The sequence below is a fragment of the Schistocerca cancellata genome, chromosome 10 (assembly GCF_023864275.1).
Source record: "Schistocerca cancellata isolate TAMUIC-IGC-003103 chromosome 10, iqSchCanc2.1, whole genome shotgun sequence".
NCBI lineage: Eukaryota > Metazoa > Arthropoda > Insecta > Orthoptera > Acrididae > Schistocerca > Schistocerca cancellata.
The window spans coordinates 57695430-57722972 of NC_064635.1; the positions used below are offsets into that span (position 1 = coordinate 57695430).

Sequence of the window (27543 nt, forward strand, 5' to 3'; positions counted from 1 at the left end):
CATGAAAAAGATGTGGAAGCAGTTCTGTTATTTGTTCACAATCCATGTTCATGAAGATAGTGCCAGAGGAAAAAGAATCGGGACAAAGTCGAGGGAAAGCACTGCACCTGTGCACCTGATTGCAATATTGATATGACTGAAAAACTACACTCTGAAGATGGCCAGCCGTATAAATGGCCAGTATGTTGTCGTTTTTCATTATGTAAGTGTCTAATAGTTGTAAATGACTCACTCCACATCATAACAACAGTTCTGGGATCACATTAGCTTCATCCGAAAGTTACAGAATTAATTACTATTCATTAAGGAAAATAAATCTGATAAATGTTGTCAAGAAAATTGCGCAAGGTGAAAGAAACCAGACACCAAGGAGGAGGAATACATCAATTTGTCACCTGTAATTGATGAACAACAACTGTACAATGCAGACAGTTCTAGATGAGTGCAGAAATGAAAGAATATCACTAGTCCGTCTGAAATCTATGTTAAAGACGACATATATATTTGCTTTAGCTCAAACAAAATAACTGATTGATGAGGCTCTGCATTTCAAAGTAGACATACATCTCATGATTGACACTCTCAAGGCCACAAATAGCCTCCCACTTCCCAAATTCAGATACTGTACATTGATTTGGGTTTCGCCAAGGATGTTATATGTTAGCAGACTACTGGTTATCCCGGGCCTGGTGCTTCCACATTTCTTACCCTTGACAAAAGCAAATATGTAATATCTCAAAAACAGATCTCCAAGTGCACGAAGAAAATCCTACAACTGAAACATACTGAGGAGTATAATTAACAATGTCCACTGCCCATATGGCCATACGATCAGTGTTGCTGGCGACTGATGAGGAGGCCTCGTGTGTGGTTTCAGGAAACCAGATGAGGATACGGGCCTACGCAGACTCTAGTGATTAAATGAGAAATGGCTTGAAAGTAAATGTACTGTTCAAAATAGTTAACTGTGTATTAGATCGTGCTGTCTACATTCCTATAACTGCATCATATCTATGAGGATTATTCAAGAACACGCCCCCCCCCCCCCCCCCCACCACCACCACCACTCTTTAAGCATCTTCAGCAATTTCCTTATTGCAGTGCTATTTGGGACCACTGTACAAGCCAGCATGAAAACAAGTTCAACAAAACTAATAAAGAGGGGAATGGAGGACCATGAATTAATACAAAAAAAGTAACAAACAGACCGCTTAATTCAATAACAAAATATTTTATTAAAAACAAAAATACAACAAAAAATTACAACCTTTGAGATGCTACTGAATAGAGACTATTAACCAGCAAAATTATGCACTTTTCAGAGGTTTTATTGATTTCATTTACCACAAACATCAGTGGCTGCTGAAGGCTGTGCGTTCTATACAGCTGAAGATTACAAGGAGATACCCAATCCAGTGTCAGTACTATTGACATAATCAGAGTTCAATTACATTAAATTTAAATATAGCCATCATGAACAAGATGTTTCTGTGCTGCTAAAAATGTTTCTCAGGAACAGTTTCAGCAAGTTAAATTATGAAGCCAGCCAAGATGCACTATCTACAAATTGGTATTCGCCCTTATAGAAGCTAACCTTTGAACTGCCTTCTGAAGTTTGGGTTACTCTTCAACCTATATTGCCACTATCTTAATACCCTTGGTCCCTCCCACCCCCCCTCACATTCAAATAAAACTGACAAAATAAATCTAGAAACAAAAGCTACACATACTATTAATGTGTGATTTTCAATATGTTTGGAGGCTCAGTTATAGCAGTCAGTCAATCCATCCCATCAAACATTAATTTCCTCATTTCAAACTGAGTAATAACTAGCATGCAAAAATATCTATGTGTGCATTCCAGTTTTATGCATATGGCACAATAAAGAAAATGTGAAGAGCAAAACATGAAAAATAGCCTTCAGCAGACTACTATGTCCTGTAGTAACCATTTGAGGAGGAAACAGAATGCAGTAATAATGAAAGAATGTATTTCATAAATAATTACAATAAAATAAATCAGGCAAAGTGCCAAAATGAAAGAATTTTTAAAAAGATCTGTCTTCAAACAATTAGAAATAATGCAAGATGTAAGACCACTTCCAAATTTTACCAAATTCTGCAAACAAATAAATGTCTGCTATCTGTAAATAGCAGGTCACATCCACTCCAAGACATCAAACATTTTATTCATTCCCTTTTTCATTGGCAAAGAATTTTTACTTTAAACAGCTCTATAGCTATTATGGTTTTTTGATAATCAACTCCTCACTAGTCATTTTCTTATTACAGTTAACAACAATATTAATAAAAGCTTTGAAGCAGTTCAACAGTATTCACAAAGTATATCAACAATACAATATCAGGATTCTGACTGCAAATACAATGGAAGCAACATGAGGACATCACAGAAAATAATTGTCCAAATCATTGGAATTAAAGCCTGAAATTGCTTCCTGCTAAAATCTGCAATGTTAGCTAACTGCAGACTTACTAAAAGAATGGAAGCCACAAAAACTTCTTTTACAATTACTGTACATCAACATTATCAATTAAAATATACATGGCAAGATCAACAGGCATCTGTCACATTAAGCACCACTATGTATTTCACCAATTTCAATCATTACCAAACAAAATGTCTTCTGGAGCAATCTATCATAGAACAACATTTTTAAAATCAGTCGCTCAAAAGAACCAGTCACACTATCAACTATGACACAACCAAAAGCCTCTACAGGCAATTAAACTGTAAGTAGTTGTCAAAAAAATAAACTTACACTCATTATCAGATAAACAACTGACTTCTATTACTAATACCCAGCTAGATTTACAAACTAAACACTGAAAAATATTGTGCACATGTCTGAATGTAAGACCACAAGAATACAGAAGTAAATTACTTTGTGTAACAAAAGTCATACAGTACTTGGTAGTACACATCTGCATTCAACACACCTTCGGAAGACATACAAATACCGCATTTCCATTACCTTCGTAACTTTTTTTACAATGAGACAGGGCAAGAAGCCACCACTTACCAAAAACAAGTGGCAAGGACAAGAATGAGAAATCTGGAAGAAATCACAATTGCACTGCAATGGTTGCCAGCTGGAGAGCTTCATACATTTAACTACACAGATGCATAAAAGTAGCTACAAATACAATTCACAAGAAGCCGTACTATGCTTTTGGCGAGTGAAGGCAAAAACTCCTGTCTCAGAAATCGTATACTGTAATGGTATGTACTGTTCGTAACACTTATATTTAGTATAAAAGTGCAAACAGGAAGGTATAAAAATTGGGTCAACAATTGAGACATCGCTAGAAGTAACTACATTCTTTTCAAAGGAATGATAGGAGAAAATCTCCAATGAAGAAAATTTGATTAGATAAGTGCAAACAGTTTGTGAGGTTTCCTCCTCAGGCCATCTAAGAATATGAGAAAAATGTTCTAAGAGACACCAGTAAATTGTATTTATTAGCTTCCATTAACCAAAATGTCCCATTCACCATGTGCAAAATTCAGCAGCTAATATGATCACAAACGTTATTGCTGCATTTTGCCAAATTCAGAGTGGTGACAATAAAAAACCAGCTTCTTTACTTACTTAGTTGGTCCCCACCCCGAGAGAGGGGGGGGAAGGGGGGGGGGGTTGGAGGGATGTGGAGGAGGAGGAGGTTGGTGAAGGGGAGAGAGAGGGTTCACTAGGCCACTAAACCATAAACTATTGAAAATACAGGCATAGTAGGAACTCAAAAGTCTGTAGGCTGCATAATAACTCGTTGACCAAGTTAGAGACAAATCTGCATGCAAATGATGCAAGGCAAAACAAACTAAATACACAGCTACACACTGCCTAATGGGCAGAAATAGCAAAAAAGTGTAACAAAGTGCTGTATAATGATTAGCAGGAATGATTTTATTTTCTGAAAGTGAGGCAAGAAATTAAACAGATAACAGAGAACTGTAGACTCTTGCAACTCTCACTGATGAGTACATTTCTGAACCTGCAACTCTCGTGATGTCTCATTGTTGTCTCTGAACTAATTCAAACAATGAATACTATTTGAAAGAAAGATGTCAAATAGAATAATCTCTCATTAAAAACTGTTGTCAAACATTTTAAATGCTGATATTATGCATCTGACAGTTGTGAAATGATAGGTTTATATTGGAACTCTGAAAAAAAAATTTCAAATAAGGGTAAACGTAACTGCCCCCTACCCTTGCAGCTGTGGACAGTGGGTGAGAGGTGAAATGGTTGGGGGTGCGGTGTGGGGGTGGGGGAGATAATGTACAACAGTATTGGTACAACTGAGCAACACATCTAATGAAATGAATAAAAAATCACCTAAGCAAAAAGGTTTACATAAATGTCGGGCAAGGTCAAATACACACTCATAATTTGCCCCATCTCGAAGGAACTCAACCAGTTAGACAAAAAGAAATGTACGACAAAAGACAAATATTGCAAATAAATATGAATGTGCTACAGGAAGACAGAAAATTTCATCAAATGATGATGCTTTCACCAAGAACCTTGCTACGAAATTATACCAACTGCAGCTTTTTCTCTTTGATCAAAACAAACTCGTGATATAAAAATGAGAGTGACAATCGCACTCCTGCAGTAGACTGGTGTGGCACGTACAAACACATAAAAGCACAGAGATGTTAGTAGAGTGTGCGCTAACACAGCTGCTGGCAAGTTGTTCATTGTGTCTGTGAGGGTATTTACACTGAAAAACCAGATATTGGAAACTCCAGGTAGGAGTATTAACAATGTAGGAAAAGACAGATCGCTAGTCAACATAAAGAAGACATGTCAAGTTGCAGACAGGCAGAATTACAAGACACTGACTGGCATTCCGACCTGAGATGCTGCAGTTGAAGGTCATGTGTGCGCGAGGTGCACACACACACACACACACACACACACACACACACACACACACACACACACACACACACACACAGATATATATATAAAAGATATATATACATCTCCACCCCACCCCCCTCCCCCTTTTACTGAAAAAGGCTGTGGCCAAGAGCTGCATATAAGTGTCTTTTGTTTATTCTGAAAAATGAAGTTGCAGCTAGAAAGCTAGTAACAAGTCAGCGCTATTGTGTGTGTGTGTGTGTGTGTGCCCACTTATTAATATACTATGGGTGAGTGGTTGCCTTTTGTATCTCTTGTTAATTGTTTCCATCCTGGTACTTCCAAAATTTGGATTTCACTGAAGTGGTACAAAAAATTAAAACAAGTGCTGCTGAACTACCTCAACCAACAAGAGTTTTTCATTGAATTTCAAAGCATTCACACTACGTGATCTGAGGAGATGCCCAATACTTTTGTCAAACTCACTATCAGATTGCAGCACCAATTTGGAAATTTTAGATGGCTTTGCAACACAGTTACTTTTATTCTACCAGTCCGAAACTTCTAGGCTGGAAATATCGAAGGTAAGATTAATGTTTTAAAAACTTTTGCACAAATGTAACAAAAATGCCACACGGCATACACAATGGAAACGAGCGTACAGCACAGTTTGCCAGGATGCCACCAGGTGCAGGTCTTATTGGAGTCGACAACACATTGGGCGACTTGCGTGCTGGTGACGAGGATGAAATGACGACGAGGACAACACACGACACCCAATCCACGAGCAGAGAAAATCTCCAAACCTGGCCAGGAATCGAATCCGGGCCCTCTTGCACGCGAGGCGAACACATCACCTCCCAGCTAAGCAGGCGGACTGAATATACAGTGACATTTCTGAAAGAATTTATGCTTCGAGCAAGTTGTCAGCCTGAACTTTTTTTTAGTATTTGTAATAACAGCCTTTTGAAGAGTGGGCTACAGACAGCTGAATAAACACAAACGAAATGGAGACAGCAAAGTATCTGTTGGAAATCATATTACCTAAAAATTAGTGATCAAATAGTGCACGCTTTTCAGTGAGTCACCTACAAACACGATTCCAAGAATTCAGTACAACCGCAGACACAAAGGGAATCAACTGTATAGAAGTGACACTGGACTGCTCTGGTGTGTCACAAAAACCCACTTAAGGATATTGTGCTACAACTGTGACAGGCGATTCAATCACTAATAGCAAATAAAACCACTTTTCTTGTAATAGTATCTCAGATAGTACTCTCTAGACACTAAAGGTGATGGGTAAGATTAACCCCAGTGTTGAAATTACATTAATGCACCAGGAGACTTGTCAATATGTTTGTGTAGATCACATTACAAAGCAATGCACGAATACTGAGCTATATGAAGTATTTGTGTTCACTTAGTTAAATACAACTGATAGAAAATAAAAGTAAAAAAATTCCACACTGTTAGCAAACTACTTATGGACAGGATGGTCAAATTTTTTAAAGTTATATGCCTGCTATAAATTCGTATACATTTTACATAATTTGCAATATGTCCCACAGGTGTAGTGAGTGCTAAAATTAAAATTCGTAATCCATTACACTTCACAGTATCATTGTTCACATGTTGGAACAGAGTTTTCCTTTGACATACTTAAACGTCAGCTGGTCTCATTTGCTAAGTGTTTACCTACACAGAGCTGAGACGCATTTTTATTAAATAATGTCACTATGGACAATAGTACCCAGGGAAAGATTATTAGAGGCCACAGAGTGCCATCTGGAAGGAAGATCTGCAATAGACTTTGCAGGAGCACAACTGCCGGTGCACTACCTGCGAGGCACAGGAAAAGGAAGTTCTAATTTGACGGGTCTGCAGAAGAGTGTGCTAGCCTGAGAGCATAATTCTGAGTTACTGGTTAAAGTCATAGCCTATATGAAGTACAACAAGGTAAAACAATTTGAATACTAGGAAATTCTTTCTAATAGTACAATTGGAACTACTTTTTCCTTTAGTGTGGAGCATCTGAAAAGCAGACATCATGAAAAGGGTAATCCTTGCTAAATTGAGGGTTAGCACTGTCTTCCACTGTCCCTTCAATTAAAACTTAATTTACTGCAACACAGGAAGGCTGGGCAGAAAGAATAGTGGAATACTTTTGTCTTAGAAAGAAACCAAATGAACAATATAGGTTTTGGAGAAAATCTGGAAACTTCATCTGGACTTTCAAGATAACTGGGCGAACAATTATTATCCGTATAGCAAAGACCACATGCGGCTGTTTCTGTTATAATGCACCACAAAATATGTGCAAAGTAAATGAAATTTCTTTAAGCTGTCAGCAATTTAACTATTTTCAACACTGTAGTAAAGTTCATAAGTAATGAAGAGGGAATATCTCACAAACTGTTTACACCCACACCCCTAGTTATCGAGTTTGCACCATTTGTTACATTTCTTCATTTACAGAATACAATAAAATCATCAGCTTTAGAAGTAAAACAGAAAAGTAAATCAATAAAATCTAGAAAAACAGCACTTAATAGCCACTTTTAGCATCCTACACGGTTTCACGTCAATAACTTACAGCTACATTAATTACAATAAAAGTTCACTTTACGGACACAACTGGAAGGAACTTTTCCAGTCATTTCTTAAGTGTTACGCCAAATACACAGACTTTCCCATTCGTTCACGAAGTGTGCAGTCCGAGAGCGTTCAAGAGTTTGGTCTTTAACCCTCCCTGTCGGGCGTCGGACTGCCCGCCTTCCTGTGTTCTCTGTACAATACCAATGGGTGCAGCCGTCTGTACACACACACAACACAAATAAACTAAGTTTTATCTCTCCTTTCATCACGTGTAGAGCATGGATGGTGAAATTTTCGTGTATATTGGGTGACATTAAGCAGCAATTTAAAACAGAGAACAGGAGAAAGAAGGAAAAATATAGTGATAAAATAACATTAAAAATGCAAAAGCAGTGGCTAGTTGATTTAGCATCCCAATCAAAATAGTTACCAAATTAAGTACATGAACAATCTGCAATGGCAGATTACAGCTTAGAAATCTTTTCTGCTCTGGCTGCAGTATAATACAGTTCTTTAGAGGTATTATAAAATGTGGAAACATCTGCTACATTCTCTATGTGACACTCCATTTGGAGCTTTTCCAATTTAACATCAACTGGCTACTGCTTCAGTAACTATGCTACAGAAACAGCGTCTGCAAATGTGAAAGGAACAAAGCCGTCACATAGACACACTTTACCAGATACCGTTAGAGGAAAAGTGGAGCCAATACAAGAGTAGAGAAGAGAGCTGGTAAAGGTGACACACAAACAGTTACAGGGATGTGTAGTTTCCAAGGTTACTGTCAGTTATTTCCATAAGCAGTTATACCTTTTGCATGACAGGTCTCTCTTCTCCCTTGTTATTTTGAAATAGTAGTCTATAATCTTCACAACAAAACAATAATTTTAGAATTATAGTAATAGCATATTTGATAAACTCATTGTTGTCTTTTCCCAGAAGCAACATCTTTTAAGGTCTAACCCACAGAAGAAAGCTAAGCAAATAATTTTTCACAACTATTAAAAACAAACACACACAAGATATATGAACAGTTTTAGAGTTCTGATGTTATAAAAAGAAAAAAAAAAGACATTAACCCTTTAAGACCCTCTGGCTACAATTGTGTACATTAGCTTTTACTGTGTCTTCGCTCCAACGAAGTATTTTTTTCCTTGATGTAAACTTTAAGTACACATTTGTGAATGTTCAACCTTTCTATCACTGGTGCCAACTGCTGGAAACTATCAGCAAGGCAATGTAGCAGTGAGCAGCAGCTCATGACCACACAAATACAGGGACGTCGTCGGTTCACAATATTCCACTGCGTAATTGAAAAATTGTTATTGTTATTGTCATTCTGCACGATAATTGCCGAATGACCATTTTACTATTTATGGCAATATACACACATAGAATATTTGATAATTAGTTATTTTAGTTGATAAAATGAAGCCAAGTCTACAAAGTATGTTTTGAAAACAGGTACGTATTTTTGTTCAACTCTCACGTACAAGTCTAGCCCTTTCACGTACAAGTCTAGCCCTTTCACGTACAAGTCTAGCCCTTTCACGTACAAGTCTAGCCCTTTCACGTACAAGTCTAGCCCTTTCACGTACAAGTCTAGCCCTTTCACGTACAAGTCTAGCCCTTTCACGTACAAGTCTAGCCCTTTCACGTACAAGTCTAGCCCTTTCACGTACAAGTCTAGCCCTTTCACGTACAAGTCTAGCCCTTTCACGTACAAGTCTAGCCCTTTCACGTACAAGTCTAGCCCTTTCACGTACAAGTCTAGCCCTTTCACGTACAAGTCTAGCCCTTTCACGTACAAGTCTAGCCCTTTCACGTACAAGTCTAGCCCTTTCACGTACAAGTCTAGCCCTTTCACGTACAAGTCTAGCCCTTTCACGTACAAGTCTAGCCCTTTCACGTACAAGTCTAGCCCTTTCACGTACAAGTCTAGCCCTTTCACGTACAAGTCTAGCCCTTTCACGTACAAGTCTAGCCCTTTCACGTACAAGTCTAGCCCTTTCACGTACAAGTCTAGCCCTTTCACGTACAAGTCTAGCCCTTTCACGTACAAGTCTAGCCCTTTCACGTACAAGTCTAGCCCTTTCACGTACAAGTCTAGCCCTTTCACGTACAAGTCTAGCCCTTTCACGTACAAGTCTAGCCCTTTCACGTACAAGTCTAGCCCTTTCACGTACAAGTCTAGCCCTTTCACGTACAAGTCTAGCCCTTTCACGTACAAGTCTAGCCCTTTCACGTACAAGTCTAGCCCTTTCACGTACAAGTCTAGCCCTTTCACGTACAAGTCTAGCCCTTTCACGTACAAGTCTAGCCCTTTCACGTACAAGTCTAGCCCTTTCACGTACAAGTCTAGCCCTTTCACGTACAAGTCTAGCCCTTTCACGTACAAGTCTAGCCCTTTCACGTACAAGTCTTTAAAATCACCTAAGAGAATTACCACAAAGAAAAATTTTCCATCCTCCAGAAAAAAATAGGTCTGAAAGTGTGTTGTTGGGAGGGAAATGCTAGTGCTGCCTCTGGAAGCATGTAGGGGCAGGTTGGAGACAGGATAGTGTGTTGCTAGAAGCACTACTGGGAGTGGAGACAGGCAGCAAACAGAAGAGCTTTTATCTCCTCCCTCCTCCCCCCCCCCCCCAATCTCAAGCACAGCCTCCCAATACTCCCATAGGCAGCACCAGCACCTGCCCCCCCCTTCCCTGCTATGCCTCCCCCTCTCCATCCCACACCTCTTCAATACCTCCACTACCCAGCCTAGTAAAGACTGTCGCTCATCTCAGATGCAGTCGTGTCTCGGCACCCACGAGACAGCACTGATCCTTTGTGAATACATGCATGTGCGTGCTCACTTTGTTTTGCCTACGATGAAGAACTTAGTTTGTTACTTTGTAACAGCTAGCAGTATTTCTTCTTGTGCCTGTCTGCCACTTAACACCTCTTCTGTTTTGTGAGTAGCAATCTCTTCCTTTTCATCTTATTGTTATCCCATCCCAAATTTTCCATTATTTGACATTACTGCTTTTCAAAAATCTGACAGACTTATTATCCGTCACCCTAAAATGTGTTTGCCCTTGGGCTTTACTCTTGTGACATCAGAAATGGAAAACACTAGAAGTGCGTTAATACATAGCAAATGAGACATCGAAATGTGGAACTACACAAATCGGAATCAAAGGCTTGGGTCATTATAAAGAGCCATCAGTGCCAGTAAAATTTTACTCCTAAATGAGACAAAATAAAAAACTATATTTAGTCCTTAATTCATTTTGTCACTGGTCTTATCGCTGAAACAGGAGCAAATCGCTGACACCAAGTGACTGGCTAATTAGCTGAAAGAAAGAAAATGTCCCTGGCCATCAGCTGGGAATGACACGCATCACACAATCTCGAGCTCTGTGTGATGACAGCTCGGGACCATCTTCTCTGGATGGGGATTTAGCAGGTGTGTTTATTTAGGTATAAACTTTCATGGGTAATTGGCAGTCACAAAAACCGAACTTCACAAAAGACTAGGTACTGTAGTGACACTTACAACTTCATTCGACAACTACCTCGATACTGCTCGTACTGTCTTCTTACCGAGGCCTCACTACATACAAAATGTACCCTGAGTTGAAGAGGTTTCAGGAAGAGCACACTCTTACTGTCTTACCAGACAGAACTGATATGGGAAATAGGGAAGATACAAAGAAGAACAGTGTTTCGTCACACATTCGTTTGGATGACACCACAGAGATGATGCAGTGGCAGGTGCTACAAGAGAGGCATTGTGCATCATGATGTGATTTACTGTTAAAAAATCTTGAGGGCATTTGTTCTCTGAAGAATTCAACCAATACACTTCATTAAAAACCACGAGGGAAAAATTAGAGAGATTCAAGCTCACATTAAGACTTACCAACAATTATTCTTGTGCACTAATTGCAGGAAATATGAAACGGGGGAGGCAGGAGGGGGAGTGACAGTAATACAGAGCATCATCTGCTACGCACCATGAAGTGGATCGCAGAGTACAATAGTAGATGTACCAGCAAATTTCTCCTGAAATAATTGTGTATGGACATTTTTAATGGCAAATTTCTATGACACAGTTAAAATCAAGAAATTTATTTATTTCACACGAGCAACGAAATAAAAGCTCTCATACTTTGAGTATGTTGTTCTCCGGTACGAAACATCAATTTTGTGTATCGAGATATAACTTTTTATTCGTCATTTATTGCATTATTCCAAAAGATGAAGTTCGTAATTTTACCTCTGTTAGAACGTATTTTGCACAAACAACCCTGAACAAAACTATTCAACCATTTTGTTTTAATGAGAGACATTGAGGAAATGACCAACTTCCACAGCCTTCAGTTTTAATCGATTATTAATTTACTGACGTAGCTAACTGTGCGAGAAAGAAAGAAATCTACATATTTTCAAATATGCTATTACTATTCCAGGCATACAGACAAGCATTTTGAGCACCACAACATGCAAAGTTCACAAACACTCAACATCTACTTTAATGTGAAGTGCAAACGGACAGCAGTAATAGCAGCAGCGTCAGTTATGAGAAGATGTGTACCAATTTTAAAAAACAGACATTACTGGTGTGCTACGTATGCTTATGCTAGCAAAATGATAGAAAAATTATGTAAATCTGGTACGTAAAGCTGAGCATGTAAAAATCTTAATGTACCAAAGAGGATTTCACTTACCAGTAAGGAAAGCCCTTTTCCTAGACTGTCTTCTTACCGAGGCCTCACTACATACAAAATGTACCCAAGTTGAAGAGATTTCAGAAAGAGCACACTCTCACTGTCTCACCAATGAATGAAATGAACAGAAAACTACCAGCTACTTAGTTCTGTTTGCCTCAAGCTACAGCACAATGACATTTACAACAACACTGTCACTGGTAAAGTTTATTCATTTCTGAACACTATACCACCATAATTTGTTTTATTTGCAATAGTGTGTGTGTGTGTGTGTGTGTGTGTGTGTGTGTGTGTGTGTGTGTGTGTGTGTGTTTGTGTTTGTTAACTCATTTTAAACATCAAAGCTGCTGTCTTATGAGCACACACAGAATAAGTCCATATGTTAACAATGACATTCAACACACACAAAACATTAGCAAAGACAATTCATAACAAAAAATGACCGAAAAAACACGCGCAAACAACCTCAGTAATTAGCATTTACATCTTAAAGGAAAATTGTGTCTCCAGTCACATAATAGGCTTAAGTATAATCATAAATGACAAAGCAACTCTTATTCACTGGAGGAAATGTATTTAGTTTTGAGAAGGCCAAGACAGGACAGAGAAATTACCTCATGCTCAAAAATTATACAATCCAACTTATTGTATGTATTTTGAGCAAATCAAACATGAAAATATGTTTCTCTGCTGCATGTGAGATCAATTCTCCTTTTTGTATATAAAATAAGAAAGACAAAGGACATGGCAGCAACAACAACACTATGGCCAGAAATCTATTCATTGCAGAGTAGATTTGTCAGTAGCACTTTTTGTAACTGGTTCATGTTTTACAACTTATCTCAACATTATCAAAAAATACATGCAATCACTGCTCCGAATCATTTCAACACTTGGAACTCTTAAGGTTTAAAAACTTTTTATTTCAGATGGGAAAGCACTTACATGCAGTAATACTTCCCAATGGCTAATAACACCTGACTATCATGTTTCACATTTAGCCTTAACAGTGTAGTAACTATCTTCACTCTACAGTCTCCAAAACACAAGTAAAGCAAAAAATATAAAAATTGTATCTCAGGCATCCACAATTACTGATCTTTTATAAAATATTCTTATATTCTTAACACTGAAGGACATCAAAAACAAACATTCTCCTGTCCGCAAAATACGCTAATAAATGGGAATATTGGTTATAAACACCACCGCATTTTGTATTAGAACAGTGAACATCAGCTTTTGTTGACTAAAATTCTGAATGACAGTACACTCATTTAAGCAAGAATTTATGAGGTCTATAACTATGCTTCCACCATTTTGCAATCTACAGCAGTAGCAACAAGTGGTAGGTTGTAAGTCTCAGACAATAAGCTGAGGAATTTGCAATCATATTCTTGGCTGAATACGTCAACTTATGAGCCCAATCATCATTTGTGGGAGGTTTTAATTTTCTGCTTTAACATGGGGAAATCTGAGGATAAGTCTTATAAAATGCTGGGTAGGACCAATAGTGATCCAACTAAAAGATGACGAACGTACAGGAAATGATTTCAACACTTAAAGAATGATGATTTTGATGACAAACACGAACACGGTAGTGGAAGAGAAGGTGTTTGCGAAGCTACTGAAACCGATGGAAATGATCATAGAAAACTGTTGTCTAAAGTAATTGACCAATTTCATCTGAGCACTGAAACAGAAATGACCACAATACAGTGACAGACCCGAAAAGGTGATTTCTGCAGCATGACAATGCTCCCGCCCGTGTTGCAAAACCCATCAAAATGTACTTGGAAATTCTGAAATGGAAGTCCTACCCCAAACCCACTTTATTCTCCAGATGTTGGTTCCTCTGACTACCAACTTGTTTAATCAATGGCACACAGTCTGGCTTACCTGCACTTCGTCACATGACGAAGTGCAAAATTTGATCGATTAATCGATCTCCTCAAAAGATGCCCAATATTCCAGCTGCAGGATTCATATGCTGCCTAAAAGATGGGAGAAAGTAGTGGCCCACAACGGCCATACTTCGAATCTTAAAGTTTTGTAAGTTTTTGTCAACACAGCCTCAAACTTTGAAGCAAAACTGCAGAAGCAAAGTCACAGACCTAAGAGGTTTCTTTTTATTACTAGGAGAAATGAACCGAGTGCATGAAAAACTCGAGATGAATAGTTTCCATTTAAACTAGACAGCAGAGAAACTAGACGCTTCTGTGAAGCATTTCAGAATGCTTTGGGTGATACTTCCAACGAAATAATGTTTTTATTCACTGTGGCAAACATAGTCATGTTACTTTACAGGCACTGTATCTTAAGATAATGGGTTTAACACCATGTGACAAAGCAAGCTGGGATAATTTTACTTCCCATCTTGTTTTGCCATCTGCCTACTTAAATTATTCTTTTTTTTTAAATTTCAACTAATTACCATTAACATATGTGAATATAATCGGTATTCTCATAATAGAGGAATGTTGACCCTGAGTTTTAAAGAATATAAAACCAGATCTAATTTTGTGCTTAGTTTTATGTATGTAATTGATTTTCTAATTTATTTTGACTATTTCTAGTTAGTATCTTTCATTATAGGGTGAAATCAGTAATTGTTTCATAACTCAAATTCTATTGTTGACATATAAACAAATAAAAATTCTGTACTAATTATAAACATTTGGAGGAACAAACAGCAGCAATCTAAGTATCTATTTGGCTCTATTCGAAAACATGTTAGCAAAGACAGCCCTTCATTAATTCCAAAGTAAGTAACAGTTTTGTCAAATGTATTGTTTACTTGACGATGTATGTTAATTTCATCACTTAAACAAATAATTCGGCCTAAACCTTATTGTAGTAGAAACGGTTGAAAGGACAGAGTTTTTCAATGTATTCAGTTTTTTAATGAGTTAAGTTTTAATTGTAATTTCTGAAAATTTAACTTTAAACAATGTGTAGTTTCAAGACCTATTATTGTGAAGATTTATAAGCGCCCGATTTTTCGTCACAAGACCATCAGTCCACGGCCAAGTTTCAGATGAGGAATGTGTGTCGGTTAGAACGACAACAATACTTCAACTTAACCGTGGAATAAGTGTTACACAATTAGGCCTGTGTTAAAACAATGACTGTGTCTGCTCCATACATAACTGATTATTCTTCAAGAACTGTGAACTTTGTGGGTAGGTTTTACTGCTCGTAGATGTTCAGTAGTAAACTATTATAGCAGTATGTGGAGGTTTGCCTGCAAACTATTAATGAGGCTTATCGAAAGTTAAACAATAGTGCATTGGCCATGTAACTGTGTATTATTAGGGGATTGTGAGCAGTGAAATTAAAGCAGTGTGAAACGCAACTGTGCACCTGTCGGCTACATTATTTACAGTACTCAGTGTAGGAATCCACAATCCATTTTCAGCCAGTGTAGCAACACAGTACGTCGACACTGAGGACGATGAACGAAGAAAATAAAAGTAGGCGGAACCACTACAACCACAGTAAAGTGTCTCCTCCTACAAAGTGACAGCTATCAAGTAAGTAAATTATTGCATTAGTTCTACAAGAAGGAAAACTGTTTAAATGCCTCAATGAAAAAATTCAACACACGGATCAGGGAAAGATAAACCTAGTGATTTACTAAAATATACACATCGGTGTCATCTAAAATGTGCCTGATGATATAAGAGGAGTCTCTCAGAGTCATAAGAGAAAATTGCAGGTATTTTCTGCCTCATTCAAGACAGTTTATTTCTGTTTTAGTTATATACATTTCATAATCTTCAGTGGCTTTAAGTTTGGTGTTCTGTCTCTCATAATGCTATCAGTTGCTTTGTGCTGGTAGTTTTATATGTACCACACTTCATACACCTCATCACGGTTTCTAGTCCCACCGTTATATTTACTGTCGCATTACGTAAAATATGGGGAAAGCAACTGTCCACCTATAGTGGATTAATGCATGGAGCACAGAAACATGTGACAGCAAACAGCATTCACACCAACTTTTGAGCACTAGCTCTACTAGCAGCACACACACACACACACACACACACACACACACACACACACACACACACACACACACACACAACCTTTCCCTTGGTCAATGGAGTGTATGTTTGGGTGTCTGTGCAGTTTTGTGTGTTAATGTGGGTACTTTATCTAGAAAGAGAGCTAGTGCTCACAAGCTAGTATGAATGCTGTTTCCTGTTGTGTGTTTCTGTGCTCCGTGAATCGATCCTCTTGTAGGTGAGTAGTTGTCTTTTCTTTTTTAATTTTTCTACCTTTTTTTCTACTATTTATTCTTCCAGCCACAAATTTTCATTATTGTTACCACTGTATTGTGTGTGTTAAAACACTCTTTATTTTAAATCCACATGAATTTTTATTACAGTAACATAAGGTTTCCACTTACAGATTATCTGTCACTCGATCTGGCATTTTTGTAATAAAACGTGTGTAGCTGTTATAATGGATATAGTGAACAAAACGTATGTTAACACATTCATGACAGTAGAACCCAAGATAACAGTATCAAAAACCATGACAAGTTGTATAAAATGTGGTACACATACCAGCATCAAATAACTGGCTGTGTTGTGAGAGACAGAACACTAAACAAAAACCCATGGAAGACAGCACAAACTGTGCAAGGAAACAAATACTTTCTTGCAGATGGCAAAAATTCTCTTCAGTTTTTCTTTCATAGCACACACAGTAAGGAACTATGACACCCAAGAGATATCTGTCACAAGACTTTGGCAAAACAGTAGTGGTTCTCAGCCTCATGTCAATATAAGAAATACAGAGGTATGATAAACGGAACTCCCAGTTTTTGTTACCCAACAGCCACTGTCTGCTGTCCTCAAAGTAAGAGTGCAGAGTGAAGAGGTTACAGCACTGCCACAGTGTGGGACGTTTACACCGGCCATATCAATGACAGACTCCCGAGCAGCGATTGCAAACACCGGCACTTCCGAGTGGCCACCGTCACTCACCTCTTCTCCCGTTTCGTACTGCATCGAGTCGAGGGACTCGCGCGAGCCACGGCGACTGTTGCGCTCCTTTCCTGAAGAGCCGCTGCGGCGCCTCTCTCCGGACTCGCTGAGGATTTGAGCCACCTTTGCCTGTTTCACGAAGTCCAGTCCCTGTGGAAACAGAACACAATAGTAGCCACTGTTGCCAAAACTGAGCAGTTCCCTGTAGAGAAATTCCTATCATTACAACACACCAGTACAATGTAGTAAGGTCAGTCTGGAAAAAGCAAATTGTATTTCCTATTAATTAGGGCACACTCATTTAAAAATCAACACACGAGATTCCACAGACAAATATTAGAAAAAGCTGATTAATTATTTAACAGTGAACTAAAATATTATTCCCTGACAAATTTATACGTTTCCAATAAAGGCTCACAAGCTGCAGTCACAGTCAACAATGTTACTAAAAGAGGCCTTTATATTAACATCTGCCACTAACTGTGCCAATAAAGAAGCACTTATGTCACAACTTCAGTAAAATGATGCTCAGGAAGAGGACAGTACACTCTAGCCTTATCAGCAATCTTATTTTTTGTAATACATGTAATAGTTTAGGATAAGTTCCCAGTGTAACAACCGAAAACTCCACAGTAACGTAATAGTTTAGGATCTGTGCCCCGTGTAACAACAAATAACTCCTCTGACGTAAGACGTGCCTCCCACAATCAGACACTGGGAATGTACAACTTGTGTTTGGAACTGTGCTTGGAGCTCTTTTACTTAAAAATAAAACCGAACACACAATTTGTCTATGACAGTGATCAGTAGACAAAGGATTATACTGGTAGAGTAAATGTACACAAGTGAAAGGAGACAAACATGTACGTGAAAAAATAGGTAAATTTACTAGATTTTGGAACAAAGAGCTGTGCTTCTGGCAGAAATGTGAAGGCTGGACAAAAAGTGAGTGGTAAGCCTTAAATGTAACAAAATGATTCTTTCACTTTGCAGTGAAATGTGCATTGTGTTGAAAATTTCTACAAGATTGGAATTGTGTGCAGGACCGAGACGGTAGCACAGAACCTTGCATTTTACAGAAATACTACCAACAAATGGGTTTCTTTCTGCTAGTACCTTTCTCTGCTACACTATCATTTGTGAAAATTGCAGCATCTGGAAGCAATTGTCAGAACCATTCCAAAATCAGACAACACGTATAGCAGTGGAAGCGTAATAAGTAAGAAAATTTGCAGTGACACAGCACGCGTGTAGGCTCAGCAGTCCCTCTCTCGTGTCCAGACGGGTCAGTGTTACGCCAAACCTAGCTGGTGCAAAGAGGCCAAACAAAGTGGAAAAGTGCAAGCATGTGCCAGTGTGCCACAACAATGTCAAATGGAGCAACATTAGCGCGCAAGCAAGTTTAAGTGATCGATCCCCGAGAAAAAGGTTTATTGCATATCGACACCACGGCTCACGTGTACACTTATAATACGGTGATGTGTCTGCAACTTTAGTCTGATTCACAAACGATGGCAGTGTGTGGTGGTCGAGACACGGGCAGAGAGTGCAGTGTTGCCAATCGAAAGCAACAATTGCGGTACTACATACACGTGTTGTGTGTTTAAAGAAAGTGTGTTTTATGCAAATTATGGCTGTCACTTGCTCGTGTAGAATCTGTAGCTTACCACCATGGAATAAAAAAAAATCACTAAACAACTCACTACGATCACGTTTAATGCTCTCGTCAGTTATGACAGCCACAGCAGAGTGCTCAAAACACCATCAAATACTCGTTTTCTGTCAGATGACCAGTAACGTAGGTGCAAAGAACGAGCCTAAACTCAACCGCCATCATAAGTGACTAACTACAGTGGATAGAAGAAGATCGCACACAATGACGAGCCAGTATTGGACTACACTCTGTAACCACATTGCCATCTTCTCTACACGGCCTTAACCAGTTTAACAGCTCTGTCAACAGTACTCGCTTAATACGGTATACTGCAACACGTGCAGATGTGTGCTTACAGCTGGACCAGTGGCATGCACGCCTTTTTTTTGCTTCCTTTGACCAGAAACCATCACCACCTCTGACTTCAATACACATTTGGACATCACCAATCACAAGCTGGGTGGTGAGATATGATGTTTTTGAAAGAGTCATCCTCCATGCAATACTAAGCGAGGTGGCGCAGTGGTTAGCACACTGGACTCACATTCGGGAGAACGACAGGTCAATGCCGCGTCCGGCCCTCCCGATTTATTTAGGTTTTCTGTGATTTCCCTAAATCGCTCCAGGCAAATGCTGGGATGGCTCCTTTGAAAGGGCACAGCCTACTTCCTTCCTTGTCCTTCCCTAATCAGATGAGACCAATGTCCTCACTGTTTGGTCTCCTCTCTCAAAACAACCCAACCCTTCATGCAATGGGGTAGACTAAGAGTACTGAGCAACACAACAGATGAATGCAAAGTGTAACAATTTTGGGGTGCCATTACCTATAATGTGCAGTCTTGCCTCTTATGTAATGAGGGCAATCTGAACAGCAACCACAACATCAAGAAAGTTTTAAAATCCAAGGAACTGCCCCTCATGTGGGTAGCTACACATGCCATATTTGAACAGGATATAGCCTGGCCATGTGTGGTGTAGAATGAGCGAGCCGCCTTTGAAGGATGACAGGTACAACTGCTTCCCTAGCCTATGTGACAAGTTGTCCGTCAAATAGTCTAGGACACGGTCATTCGGCAACTTGTTCCTATTAGTTCCTACGACAACTGTCTATGCTCGATTGATGTTCCTGCAAACCTTGTGGCAAGGAGTTCCCCAGCAACATATCTTGGCCTATGATTTTATCCTATGACATCGAAAGGCTACGATTGCAGCACGTGGCAGTTTCATACCGTACTCAATTCTGGCAAAGTATTTGTACAGTACTGTAATATTCATCACCTGTGTACTTTCATGTCCCTTATCTGTGACGTAAATTTCACTGTACCCCTGTCTTCTACTTGGCATTGCAATTTTCATGAACAGTAGTGAATTTTCCAAATTATGCTGAAGTCCTATGTATATTGCCAGATTATCATTCCACGAGGAAAGGATGTTTTCGAGGAATCACTTTATAAAGTATACTGAAGAATTTCTGTAAAGTCTGGAAAGTAGGAGAAGTAAAGGTGTTAGGGTGAGTCATGACTGTACAGTTGATTCAGTAAGAATGTTGCCCATCAAGGGCAAAGTTTCATGTCGGATTCCCAATCAGCACATTGTTTTAATCTGCAAGGAGTTTTCTTAAAGACACAGTTAAATGCAGCACGTAAACTTTAGCAGACACCACAAAAGAGAAAGTGAGATTTTTCACGTAAGAGATTTCAAAAACATCAGACTAATAATAGTGGGGGTAGTAGACAAGTTACGGACAAGTACAAATATCCTATAAGCAAGCCAGAAAAAGAAAGTGAGCACCAAGTGCAGAAAGATGGTGAAGATGAATAAAGACGAATGAAATGGAAGTTACAATGAAGAAAATAAATGTAAAAAAAAGAAAGAAAAACCAAGACCAAAAAATTATTATAAATTCACACCAAGTGTGTGCCAAGAACTAAGTACACATTGTGGGGAATGATCACATTTCCAAGTTCTGAGGAACTCTATTGTAAAGGGAAGTACTGTTGTGTGTAGTGGAAGAAGTAACCAATGTCGTGACTTATTTTGCATAGCAAGCTCTGCAATGAGATAGTGTTTGTTGCCATACATACTATTTATGTTCATTCATATTTCCAATAGCTGTTGTCATGCCCACAGTTACCAATATCATGGAGAACAATATGGAACTGAGGCAATCCACTCCACACTAACCATATCAGTGCAACATTTTGGACGATGCTCGGAAATGCAACTAGAGGCAAATACTTTCTCAAAAGCACAATGACATGAGATGAATATGCAGCAATCACAGTGGTCTGGGAAAGTGGCACACTGCCTGAAATAGCATGCACACTTTGATCTGACATAAAATACAGCCCAAATAAAACTGAACATAAAATGTTTTTTAGCAAAGAGACAAAAAAGTGTATCAATCTCTGCTGATCCATTATGGATACAGGACAGCAGCCAGCCAGATACTTACAAAAGAAAAATCACCAAACAGCCATATGTTTTCAGAACTTGTTATAAAGTGACATGTATACTCCTGCGTACTCCATAGGTCATACTGCAAAATTTTTAACTTTAATGAGGATAGTTTTTCCTAAGAACTAGGGTGACTCATCTATAAGAGTTAGGGATATTTTTGATATATACTAAAAAACTAGAGAAGCTTTATTAGTTTGAGCTTCCGATTCTGTATATTGTCTATTTTTTTTGTTTTTGTGATGTCTGACACATTCCATTATAGCTCTGTGATGTCAAAATAGTTTTGATGCGAACTAGTACACACACACATTCTGCTTTGTTTTTCTTTGTGCGCACAGATACTCTTCTTACAAAATTGTAGACTGTGATTGATTGAGAGGGGTTATGGGACCAAATGGTATGGTCATCAGCCCCATGATTCCGAAGTCAAGTCACAGACGAAAGAGGGTCTGCTAAAAGTGGACAGATCCAGTCAGGGGAGTCAAATTATAAAATAATGAACATTAAACACACACAGTAAAGGAATAAAGGCGAGGAGAACCAGTTCAACCATCCGTGGATCATCTGTTAATATTAAATTTAAGGTATCTGAAAGGCTATACTTAACACGAAAGACCAAAAGAAGGGGACATTGCACCAATATGTGAGATATCGTCAGTCTGGCTCCACAAAAACATTGTGGGAGGAGAGGGGGGTCAGTCGTTACATATGAGGAAACAACGGGTGAGCCAGGCACGACCAACGCGTAAATGGCATATAACAGTGGACTACTCCCGAGAGGAGCAGACGGAAGAGCGCCAAACTGCAGTAGACTCCTCGATTGTGCGGAATTTATTACTATGAACAGTAGCGCTCCAGGTGGCATTCCACTTTTGGGCATATAGAGATCTGGCGTAGACACACTTATCTGCAGCTGGAATCGTGAAAAGCAAAGGGGTAAGTATCTGCTTCTCTAGCCAAACAGGCAGCCAGTTCATTACCTGGGATGCCCACATGACTTGAGACCGAGAGAAAGCCAACTGAACAGGCGGAACGCTCAAGTGCAGGGAGGTGGTCACGAATAGCAGATAGCAGATACCGAAGGGCGACGAGAGTAGCGTCAGTCACTAGCCAGCAGGCTGGTCGTGGAGTCTGAACAAATTAAAACACTGTGGAGGGGGGCCTGAAAAACAAAAAGGAGGGCCCTGTGAATGGCTAGAAGCTCTGCTGTGAACACACTACACGATCCTGGCAACAAATGGTGTTTGAAGCCAATAGGAGACGTGAAAGCGTATCCCACCTTATCGACTGGTGTAAAACTATTAGTGTAAAAGATGGTGGCACCCTGGAACTCTGCAAGGATGGCACATACGAGACCCTGGTAAACCACAGAAGCGACAGAGACCTTAGGACTCTGAAATAGATTGGTCCTAATCAGTGGTCTAGGCACCATCCGAGGGGGGTATGGGAGGAAAAAGATAGGGTGCAGTCCAGAGAGTGCAGAGGGAGATCCGACTGGGGGGGGGGGGGGGGAGTGAGATGTGTGCCAATCGGCAATCCCATCAGTGGGCAGGTGTTAGAAGGGAGACATCCCTCGCTGGCAAAGAGCACGGGGTACACAGGACGGTCAGGGAATTGGCGAATGGCGGTTGCGTAAGAAAAAGGAGTTGGCTCCGTCAGATGTGTAGAGGGGAAATCCCCACTTCTACGAGGAGACTATCGACAGGACAAAGGTGAAAGGCACCAATAGCCAGACGCGCCCCACAATGACGGACAGGGTCAAGCGAGTTGCAAAGTGGAAGGAGCTGCTGAGCCATAAACCTGACTACCATAATCTAGTCTGGACAAGACCAGAGCACAATAAAGATGGAGAAGAGTGGAATGCTCTGCACCCCAAGACGTGTGGGCCAGGAGGCAGAGAGCACTTAGCTTCTGAATGTGAGGCAGCCATGTCAGCTTATCAAAAATAAGGCCCAAGAAACCGGACTGTACTACAACATTGAGGAGCTGGTCACCTAAATGAAGTTCTGGATCGGGGTGTACTGTGAGTCGACAACAAAAATGCCTAATCAGTGTTTTGGAGGGAGAAAACTGGAATCCGTGGGCTGTGGCCCACACAGAAGCCCGTCGGATGGTGCCTCGGAGATGGCACTCGGCAGACGCTACCGAGATGCAAAAATCGTTGACGTACAACGCCGGGCTAACCAGAGGCCCAGTAGAGGTCACAAGCCCATTGATGGCAATGGTGAAGAGTGTGACACATAGCACAGAACCCTGAGGGATAACACTCCCCTGAATATGAGGGGCACTGAATGAAGTGCCAACTTGAACCCGGGAGAGCCGGTGAAATGATAACTTGTGGATAAAAATCAGAAGGGGAACACGGAAGCCCCAGTCACGGAGGGTAACTAAAATGTTATGGCGCCAAGCCACGTCGTACGCCTTATGTAGGTCAAAGACGACTGCGACAAGGTGCCAGCGGCGAGTAAAATCCTGTCAGACGGCAGATTGCTATCGGAATAAATGGTCAGTTGGAGATCGCCCTGCCCGGAAGCCACACTGATATGGGGACAAAAGGCCCCGAGATTCGAGTACCCAACATAATCTGTAGCTGACCATCCTTTTGAGCAGTTTACAGAGTACATTCGTCGTGCTAATTGGGTGGTAGCTGTCTAGAGACGTTGGGTTTTTCTCGGGCTTAAGGATGGAGATAACTATACTGTCTCACCATTGTGGCGCAAAAGCACCTGTGAGCTAAATGCGGTTGGAAACTCTGAGGAGCTGTTGCCTCTGGGGAATATCCAAATGTCGGATCATCTGGTTGTGGATGGAATCTATACGTGGGGCCGTGTCTTGTGAAGAACTAAGAGCCTGCACCAATTCCCATTCAATGAAGGGTGCATTATAGGGCTCGACATGATGCGGGATGAAACAGAGGGGCATCTGTTCAACTCTGCATTTCTGCTGGAAAAAGGTAGTAGGGTAGGAAGACGACGACGATGCCATTGCAAAGCACGTCACGAGGTGTTCTGCGAGGACCAATGGACCAGTGCACAGAGATCCACGGAGGTTCAGACCCTGGACAGTTGACTGTCGCTGATGGCCCAAAAGGCTACAGAGCTCGGACCAAACCTACGACAAAGAGACATACGTGCCAAGGGAGAAAACATAGCACTCCCAGCATTTCTTTTTACTCTGCTTAATAAGGTAAGGGCTTTAGCATGAAGACACTTAAAAGTGAGAAGATTGGTCTGTGAAGGGTGTCACTCGAATCACTGCAGCACCCATCGGTGGTCCTGGACAGCGACTGCAATGTCCTCGGTCCACCACAGTGCCAGTTGACGAGAGGGACCTGTGGACAGGGGACAGCAGTGCCAGCAGCACGAAGAATAGTGGCAGACACACCTTGCATGACTGTACCAATGGAATTTGAGAGGTAGGTGTCAAAGTGCACAGCAGACGTACATGAAGGTCAATTGGCCCTGCAGAATGCCCAACGTGGGGGCGTATCTGCTGGCGGTAGCAGGGGAACAATAGAATCACCAGAAAGTGGTCACTGTCACGAAGGTCATCATGGGATGACCAATGTAGGGAAGCCACAAGGGCAGTGGAGGAGATCGTGAGATCGATAGCAGAGAAGGTGCCACAAGCGACACTGAAGAGAGTAGGGGAACAATCATGAGAGACAAATCAAGGCCCATGATAAGTTGGTCAATTAAGATACCCCTACCCATTGAAGTGACCCCCCCAGTGGATCGTGCTCATTGACAGGGCAACAGAAGGAAGTGGCCTACCTGGAGGGAGGTAGACATTGCAAATGGTGACTGCCGGAGTTGTTTGCACCCTAGCCACTATTGCTTCCCAGTTAGTACGTACGTGGATCCGGTCACTAATGACATTGGGGCAAACCAAAGTGGAGACCCCACCAGCACGGTTCTGACAGAACGGCCGATAACCACGAAATGTTGGAGAGTGGTCATCACAGAAATGCGTTTCTTGAAGAGCAAGACAGAATGCAGAAGAGGAGGAGGAGACAAGACGTTGCATTTTCGGTAGGTGACTAGTATCCGTTGCAATTCCACTGGACGATCATGTGGCAAGAATGCAAGGTAGACAAAAGAAGCTGAGGAGGAGGTCAGGTCCCTCCGCCAGTAGTCGTCACTGACAAGGATGGGGTGACATCCGTAAATAAGATGTCAGACTGAGGTTGCAAGGTGGGAGATAGCACCTCTGGGGGGGGGGGGGGGGGGGTGCCTTGTCATGGGATTTGTGTTTCTTCTTCTTTTTCTTTTTCTTTTTCTTTTTCTGAGGTGGAGGAGGGCAGGGCACATAGGAAGTACAGGCTTCTGCTAGATCTGGAACTGAGAGTGGGGTGGGGTGACCTAGGGCACACAGATGGCGTGCCTCGTGGCCGAGTGGTGGTAAGAGACCTCTGGCCTGAGAGATACTGGGTAGAGGGGTCCCAGGAGGGAGCCTGATCACCAGCAGGTGCTGAAGTAGGGGGGCACTTCTTTGGCCAGGGAGGGGGAGCGGCTGCGTGATGGGAGGTCGTGGGAAATGGGAGAGAGGGACGGGGCTAGGGTAGGGAGGAGGGAGGGGCAGGAGGAAACACAGAGGCAGAAGTTGAAGATAGTGACACTGGATGGATGGAGTGTCTCATACTTTTGGCGAGCCTCTGCATAAGACAGTTGATCCATGGACTTTTCTCTCTTGTAAGCCGAGCAATTTGGCGAGCAAGGGGAGTGGAGGTCAGCACAATTGACACACACGTGGCGGAACACGGGAACTTCCCTCATGTAGTGGGTGGCCACAGTCATCACACGGTGTGTCCACCGTATAGTGGGAAGACATATGCCCAAAACGCAAGCACCGAAAGCGCCGCATAGGTGGAGGGATGTATGGCTTCACTTCACCCTGCAGCACGTAACCTTGACTTTCTCTGGGATAGTATCCCCCTCGAAAGCCAGAATGAAGGTGCCAGTATCGGTGCAGTTGTGTCTGCGACCCTTCTGCACACGAACAAAATGAATGCCACGCAACTCCACATTATCCCGGAGTTCATCAGTTCGCAGAATGAGGTCCCTACCAAAAATTACTCCCTGGACCGTATTCAGAGACTGGTGAGGAGTGATAGACACCGGAATAGTGCCAAGACGATCACAGGCACAAAGAGCTGCAGTTTGGGTGCCTGAAAAAGCTTTGATCAACAGGGAACCTGACCGCATCTTGATAAGAGACTCCACTTCACCAAACTTGTCCTCAATATTTTCCACGAAAAACAACGGCTTTGTGGCAGTGAATGTGTCCCAATCTGTCCTAGTACAGATGAGGTAACGGGGAACGGGTTTTATCCCAAGATGAACGAACCTGACCCTCCTCCCACGGTGTAGCCAGGGAAGGGAAGGTAGCGGGTCATACAAAGCAGCATTCGATGATTCTTCACCATTCGAAGAGACAGCTGTTTGAGACTGTCAGATTTCTGCAGCTCGATACGTTTCATGCGCGAAGCATCTGCCCTGATACCACCCATTCAGACCAGGGGCTCTCCCCACAGGCGCCATCCAGCCACAGCAAGAGTGGTGTGGCACAGCGGCGGTTGCCGGGAGTTCTGATGCTCCGAGAAGATAAGCACCACTCCTTGGCGTACGTGGGAAGGGAACAACTCGGGTATCAATAGTGCGATCGCTGTGCTGTCAGGAGGCTCAGCCATATAGGTACATAACACCCCCACCACACGGACCGGCTACACGTGCTGGTGACCTAGCAGGGTGGACAGGGCTACAGTGGGTGAGGGGAGAGGGGAAGGAAGGGAGGAGAGGAATCTACACCATAGATGCTAGGGAGGGAGCTCCTCTAGTCTCACACTAAAGAAAGGAAATTTTCAAGTGAAGGTCAAACCTCAAGTGGAGACCTAAATGCCAAAAAGGATGAAAGAACAGGCAAAAGGAACAAAATTGTAATCAAGACAGGAAACCAGTAGATAGCCAGGTAGACATGAATCAGAACACCGAGAGAGGGAAAGGTGGTGACAACGGGGAAGGAGCGAGGATTGGGGGTTGGGGGTGGGGGTGTGGCAGGTGGGGGGGGGGTGTTGCAGGGGGGGGGGGCAGGGTGAAAGAAATGCATCCAGGGAAGAAAGAATTGGCTGCAATAGCTCGGGGCCCCTTATGTGCCACACATGAGCTCATGAAAGAACTGAGAAACCGAAAGATAAATACAGTAAGCACATTCAGAAGGATGTAGGTTGTAGTAGTTACTCG

General features: G+C 41.4%; 1 protein-coding gene across 6 annotated transcripts in view; it reads right to left on the bottom strand.

The window, feature by feature from the left end:
• Positions 1–27543, bottom strand: part of LOC126106560 (kinesin light chain) — a 421865-nt gene that overhangs the window by 20058 nt on the left and 374264 nt on the right. For 5 of the 6 annotated variants that reach the window (XM_049912904.1, XM_049912899.1, XM_049912901.1 and 2 more), the window contains one exon: positions 17191–17340. In XM_049912904.1, the coding sequence (XP_049768861.1) occupies positions 17191–17340 (150 nt within the window). Of the gene's footprint in view, positions 1–1211; positions 7702–17190; positions 17341–27543 lie in introns of those variants that run through there. The other variant, XM_049912903.1, reaches the window with a different exon arrangement.